A 7,205-nucleotide genomic window follows, 5' to 3' on the forward strand; every position below is an offset into this window, starting at 1 on the left:
CCGAGGATTGTGGGAAGGAGAGGTCCCCGGCTTCCTGCCTTTAGCACGCGAGGTTGACCACAGACTATGGTTAAAGACACGCACTCAAGCAATCCGTCTGTGCTTCTCCGGGGGGGGGGGGGGGGGGGGGGGGGTTAGTGCCGGTGCAGCATTGGACAACTGGGAACAGCTTGGGTCCTGAAAATATAAAGGTTTCGATTAAGGATGATAAAGGGTGGGGGTCACGAGCAGCAGGTGAAGTCCTGGCAGTCCATGTCGCCCTGTGTGAAGAGGAGGCAAACCCTGAAAAACGGAAGAGGAAGGAGACAGACAGACAGACAGCCATCCCCAGCGCCAGGATGGCCCGACTGGAACTGCTCGCCCTAGGGAAAGAGAGAAGCTCACTCCTGGGGGTTTTACCTGCGATGACTCTGCTGGTCAGCAGGAGGGTCGGCTGCCCCTCCGTCGCCACCCCGCTCAACCGAACCTCGTACTCCGCGCCCGGGGTGAGGTGCTTGAGCTCCGTGGAGCGCTGGTCGCCGGGGACGCGCACCTCCTCCTCCTCCCCCCCCTGGGGGGCCGCGGAGTCCCTGTAACGGACGAGGAAGTAGCGGAACCTGCCGGGGGCCGCCGCCCAGGAGACGGCGAGGCCGCCCGAGGCGCTGTTGGTCACGGAGAGCGCCCCGGGGGTCACGTCGGAGGCCTCTGCGCTGGCGGGCGGCTGCGGGGGAGGCTCCTTGCCTCCTGCGGCAGAGTCGTGGCCGGAGCCTGCAGCTGACATGGCAGAAAGGTGTTCAGAACAAGGAAAGTGCAGGAGACCTTCTCCCCCCCCCCCCCACCCCTAACCAAACCCCCCTCCCCCACCCGCCACGTCCACCGAGCATTCGTATCATCCGGACACCAGCAGAAGCGCGCGGCTTGCAAATCAGAGTTCACCACCTCACCCCAGGTCAACCCGAGCCTGACCTCCCCTGAGAAGGAACCGTGAGGTCCACGTCCAGCCACGGGCAGCCTGGATAACCTGGAATGGGGGGGGTACTGAAAGGCGGAGCTGTGCCACTGAAATCAAGTTTATCCGTTTCTTACTTCCGGGGCTGCTCCTCGGCCACGCTGGGTGATGCTGAATACCGGGGGGCATCATCTGGCTAAGCAAAACCCCGACCCGGAACACAACACTGCCCCCCGACTTGTGTCCGGCTGATGACTTACGCCGGACAAGTCGGAGCCGCTCGCCGAGGTGGAAAAAGTAATGAAATCGCGGTCTAAAGTCCCCGAGTTTGCCAGACGAGCCGTCCGGATGTGGGCTTCTGTATTTCGGCGCACTCGGCACGGGTCAAAACCAGCACTGGAGCGGCCGGATCGCATCTGTTCTGGGGTGAGGTCGTGACCCTGAGTTGCAGTCCTCGCCCCGCGTTTTTTTTTTAAATTTCCGTGGAGAACGTGGAATGACGAAAATTGATGATGTGGCGGGGGAGGGCAAACCAGGATCAGATCCAACCTCTTTGCACTGACCTGGGGGGGGGGGGGTAGGGGGCAACCCTAGCCAGGCCCCCCGCCCCGGCGCTTCTGATGTGCTCGTGAAAACGCACGGCACGTCAGACCCTGCTTATCGTCATCACGTTGGGCTTCTCTTTGCCATGGTGCTTAATGCCGTGAAGGCAAAGGTGCCGGCGCCCGATATCTATGGCAACGGGGATTTGGACCCAATGAATCTTTTTTTTTTTGACCTGGGGCTTCTAGCTCAACTGGAATCGGCCTTCAATTGGGCAACGGTGCCATGACCCTTCCCTAGCCCAGCCCATTTAGAGTTGGGTCCTATCCTGGGAGCCAGGGTACGCCTTGCGCCCAGAGTCTGGCCGGTAGGTATCGTCGGTGAGTCTCGGCTGCGACTTCCTCTTTCCCCTCCCCCCTGTGAAACCAACCCCAGCCCTGGCCGGTGAGGGCAAACCGAAACCTGCCCCGTGGCGACTGAGCCCTGGGTCTTCCCCGCTAAGCCGCCGGCTCCGACCCAGCAGAATTATCACGAGCTCGGGATCTCCCAACCCTACCTGGGACGGCCACAGACTTGTGCTCTCACCCCCTTTTCCTGGACAGTGCAAACAAAGAGTCACCCAAATGTTTTTCACAAACCACCCAGCAGGCTTCTGATTTCAAAGGGGTCCTTTTTTTTTTTCCCCCCCTTTGCTACGCTTCAGGAGAAGTTAACAACAACAACAAAATCCCTTCTGAAACCACAGAGGTCAAGGCACCGTATAGACCCACGCATCCATACAAATATAACCGGGGCATATTTGTGCGTGATGCGTGCAGGGTTCGGCGGCGCAGCTCAGGCGTGTGTCATACGGTAGATGTAAAACATGCAGCAGGCCGATCTGCTGGCCTGATGTGTGCGAGAGGCGTGCTGGTTACATACAGCGCAGTATTTCAGCTCAAGGTGCCATGAACTCTGCAAAGCCACGGGAACCGCAGAAAAATAAATAAATAAATCCCCAGGCCCAGTGGTTACATTTCGCGTATCCAGACTCCTCCTCCTCTAACACCCCCCCCCCCCCCGCAGACTCTCAGGGACATTTAGGCAAGGGGCAACCTTTCAAATGCCGCCAAATCCGCAGGAGGAAGTGATTACCGCGCCACCCCCACAGTGCAAATCTAAACTCACGAGCGTCACCGACGACCACGTCCTTCTACCAACGAAGATATCGCTCCGGCAAGAACCCAAAAGGACGCGATTCCAATTTCCCGTGCTATGGGATCTGTGCTCCCCTCAGGCTCTCGCGGACAACCAGGGAGGACCATCCATAACGCGTGAATGTGCATATATCCAGTATACATGTCTCTTAACATGCACAGTTCACTGTATATGCAAGTATCACTAACACACACACATATATATATATATATGTTATACACACATTAAGGAGGAGATTTTCAAAGGCTTCTGTACCTTTTCTGTGGCCAAGAGAAGACTTGACCCACCTAAATCAGCCAGGCTCGGTGGGCGTTTAGCCACTGGAAACGACGCCTCTCATAGCGCACGTGTTTTTGGTTTGCGCGGAAAAGGGGGGACATATTCCGGAGGGGGGCGGGTACAGGGGCCGCGTCCGCAGGCGTGTTTGAAAGTCACGCGCGTACCTTTAAGACTCGTTTCCCCAAGGACCGTGTGGAAACGTTTAAGGTTAGGGCCCGCGCCTTCCGCCAACCCGCGTCCGCCGCAACGGGTGCCTTGAGCCTGAAACCCGCGTCGATTTTGCGCAGGGCGACAATGACAGGCCTACTTTTTTTTTTTTTTTTGCGGTCAGACGCCCTTCTTGAGAACTTACCCCCCAAAATATACACACACATAGACAGATGGATTATGTGGTTTTTAAGGCCGAGAAGGGTGAAAGCGCAGAGCGTCGTAAGGCGAGCGGCGCATGAACACATGTTAGAAATTGCAAGTGACAAGGAAGCCGGCCAATCCCAGGCGCCTTTGGTAGCCAGCGCTGCAAAGCTCCCCCTACCGAAAGCAAAATAAAACTGTGGTGTTAGGGTGAAAAGAAAAGGAAGCAGAGGAGGGAACTCTTTCCTCAGCGCGTGTCACGTCACCAAGCTGTGATGCTAGCCTGAACAACAAGGGCCACACATGGAAGACAAACCGGGGAAGGTGCTGTGACCCTCCCCTCTCCTTCATGTTTACAGCAGAATGCTGCCGGAAGCAGCGCTCAAACATGAAGGCTGCGGGCACATGAAGCGTGAGCCGAAGCCTGACGTGTGCTGGACGGCAAGGCCTGGCTGCCCAGGAGATCGCCCACAGGGCTTACTACCTGTTGAAGCTACTAAGGAGTAGGACTTGGAAGACTGGCCCCTCAGGATGCCGTGCAGGTCGATTCTGTACACGGTCCCGGGGACTAGCCCGGGGATCTCGGCTGTCTTGGCATCTCCGGGGAGCACGAGCTGATGTCCGGGGCCGGCTGAGTTGATGTCTTTGTAGTTGACCACCACGTTGCTGGAGTGGCCCTTCAGACCATCCAAAGAGATCACAATGCTGGTAGAAGTCCTGTCCAGCAGTTCTGGCCCGGAGTGCTTTTTGAGGTCTGGTCTACCAGTGGGATGAGGGCTAGCAGGTCTATAGTCTCTCTCCTGAAATGTCTTTGGAGCACACATGCTCCCCTTCACCATAAGGTTCTGCCAAGTTCTCAGTAGAAGACAACCCACCATGATGACCACCAGTGACTGCTATTGATTTCTTTGAAGTCCATTTTGCTTCAGAGGTTTCCTCCTGGGAGATCTTCTCCTCAGAGCTACTGTAACTGTCTGTTGGCCCAGGGAAGATAATATTTTCCACCTGGCTGACCTGCTTGGGCCTATCTTCATCTGAAGTCAGTTCCATCAATCGGTTGTACACTTCTTGAGTGATATGAGGTGGCTTTTTTCGGACCAAATAAAGGAAGATGGACTTAGCGACGGTCTTGATAGTTTGCTTGTCACGTAGAGGATAATTGCTGGCTCTCAGGTAGCTCTCCAGTCTCTGAAGCAGAGTCCCGTTGAAAGGTGAGAGCTTGGCCGAGATATTCCGTATCATGGTCTTCAGCAGATGGTTTTCCAGTGGCTTAACCTTGATCAAGACCTTAGAGGGGTGTCCAGTTGAGACAGTATAGTTTCCAGGTTCCCTTTCAACTATAGCAGCAGGAGTGTCGTTCCTCTCTGGCTTACTCTGGCCCTGATCCAAAATAGCTTCCTTGGTAGGAAGTAGTCTTTTCTCAGAGGCTTCCTCTCTTCTTGCTGTAGATGGGTTCAAAAACCTTTGTTCTGGGGGGATTTGGGGTTCCTTCTTAGTGCTACCTGTACCTCTCCTTTCTTCCTTTGTCAGTGAGGGCTTTTCACCTTTGGGTTCCTCTTCAGGAACTGTAGCTGTAATCCTGCTTTCTTCCCTGGTGAGTGAGGGTCTTTCAGTAATAACCGTAACTACCGTTTCTTCTTCAGTGAGAGGATCCCTTTCCTCTGGGGACCCGTCTGTTTCTGATTCCCATCTGGTGATCACAGTTGTAACGACTTTCTTTGTTTTGATAAGTGGGGGATGTCGCCCTGGAGGTTCCTGGATCGTGACGCTGGCGGTGTCTGGCCTTCGTCTTGGGGGCACCGCCACCACTTGTGGGCTCTGCCCTCCACCGAGGTGGTGATGTCTCGCTCGTCGGAGGTGGACGAGGTCTTCCTTCCTGGAACCGCTCCTTGCTCTGGTTCTTCTCCGCCGGTGGTAGTTATGACCACTCGCTCCTTCCCGGGGGTGAAGGCCTCTCTCCTGGGGTCACCGCTTTTCGGGGCTCCTCCCTCCTGACTCCGCCCTCGGGAGACGGCTTCCCCTCCGAAGCCGCGGCTTTCGGGGGTTCTCCCGCAGCGACGGTAGATGCCGCCGCCTTTTCCTCCGCGGTGGACGGGGGCCTTCTGCCCGGGGGCGCGGGCTGCGCGACGGTAGCTTTGCCGGTCGCCTTCGGTGGTGCCTCGGAGGTCGTCTGCGGCTCCCCCGCCATCCGGCTGCGCCCGGAGCTGGTTTTCGGGGTGGGTTTCGCTGAGGGGGGTCCTTGGGCCGTTTCACGTTCTGCAGCTAAGGGCAAACGATGAGTTTTATATAAAAAAAAAAAAACAAACCCCCAAAAACTTTCAAGTAAAAAAGATACAACATTAATCACTTTGTCAACGTGCTCATCTGACATTCAGGTTACCTCTAGGAAACAAATAATAATTCTTCACAAACTTGAAATATAAAAAAAATATAAAATCAGGCACATTCGACCACTCATCTCTTAGATGTAGTTTCTGTGAAGATGGTGGTGGGGGGGGGGACACATCAGCTTGCGCTGCTTTCCCGGGACAGCATCAGGGAAAAATCTGCACAAAAGTGGTTTGTTTGGTTTTTTATTTATACTCACTCTGAGGTTAATATTTAAAGAAAAAAGTTTACCACTTAAATTTAGGGCCGTAAACGTTAGGCCCTCAACCCTAAATGTAGGCCTTGCTATTCATTTGCCTGGATTTAGGCTCCTAATGTTGGTACCTGGTTCTGAAAATCAGGGCTAAGCTCCTAACTTTGTTTCCCCTGGGCCCTAACTCGGGCTCCCCCCCTTAGCTGTCCACTTCATAGGCGCCTAAGGAAAAGTAGAAGTATAAACGTAGGCGCTCGGCCCTTGTACATTTTCAAAAGGGAGCGTTTGGGAGTCTAACTTTGAAAATTGGGCCCCCTACTCTTTCTCCCCCCCCCCCCCCAACCCAAAAAAAAAAAGGTATTCCAGTGGATGACTCAAAAGAAGGGCACCCCCCCCTCCACACACACATCTGGAACCAGCTGTCCTGCAAACTCAAGACACAATGAACAGAAAAGGGGGAGGTGGAGGAAGAGGGGGTGAAGGTCCAAGGTCCTCTCCCCGACTGACGTCCTTGGCTTGCCTAAGGGAACCTGGAAACGCAGTGGTGGTAGTGAGGGGGGGGGGGGAAGAAAACAGGAAGGCAGTCGCTAAACCCCTAAGGCGTCCTGCGCAAGTCGGGGGATTCGTCCATCGCCAAAGCTTCATCGAGAGCAAAACCCAAAGGGGAGAGAGAGAGAAAAAAAAAGAAAGAAAAAAAAAGGCGGAACAGGAACACGTCTGTTTAAGGAATGGATTCCGGAAATGCTGAAAAGGAAAGACGGAAAAACCATCCAGAAAAGAAAAAAAGTAAAACCATTTGCATCCTTTCGGTTTCCGTTCATTCCGCTGCTCCCCTCTCCTCTCCATGTATATTCTCTCTCTCTCTCTCTGGTTTCTCCAGCGTTTAACCATCCTTTCCCCCGGCTGTTTCCTCCCTCTCTCTCGTCACCCATCCCCGGACTTTTTCCTCCCTTTTACTTCTCCCTGGCCCGGTTCCCTTCCACTCTTGATATCCTTTTTGACGCTTTTTTTGCCCACCATTGTCTCTCTCCTCCCCTCAGCTGCCTCTGTTCCCTCACTCCCCCCCCCCCCACAGCCGAGATCCACGGGGCGGCCGCCCCAGGCTTTACCCCTCACTACGCCAGCGCTGAGGATCCTCGCTGCCCCTCCCAGGTTATCTCCAGTTCCGCTAACATCGTTGTCCTTACCGCCTTCTCCCAGGAGGGCGCCGTTCCACGTACGCATCTCCCTTCTGTCCGCCTCCCCTCCCCTCCCCCCCCCCCGTGTTGAAGCCTCACCTGTCGTGGCTTTGATAGACGTGGGCTTGCTCTCCTCCTGGGCTCTCCG

The 7,205-nt window shown here is 55.1% G+C and overlaps 1 protein-coding gene across 1 annotated transcript in view; it reads right to left on the reverse strand.

Annotated features, from left to right (window-relative positions):
• TNXB (tenascin XB) overlaps nucleotides 1-794 on the reverse strand; it is a 43,679-nt gene extending 42,885 nt beyond the window's left edge. Inside the window, 1 exon segment of the mRNA XM_029584528.1 lies at nucleotides 400-794. Coding sequence (XP_029440388.1) covers nucleotides 400-760 — 361 coding nt within the window. The 5' untranslated portion in view covers nucleotides 761-794.
• Nucleotides 795-7,205: the final 6,411 nt, after the last annotated feature.

This window comes from Rhinatrema bivittatum, chromosome 19 (genome assembly GCF_901001135.1).
Source record: "Rhinatrema bivittatum chromosome 19, aRhiBiv1.1, whole genome shotgun sequence".
Taxonomy (NCBI): Eukaryota; Metazoa; Chordata; class Amphibia; order Gymnophiona; family Rhinatrematidae; genus Rhinatrema; species Rhinatrema bivittatum.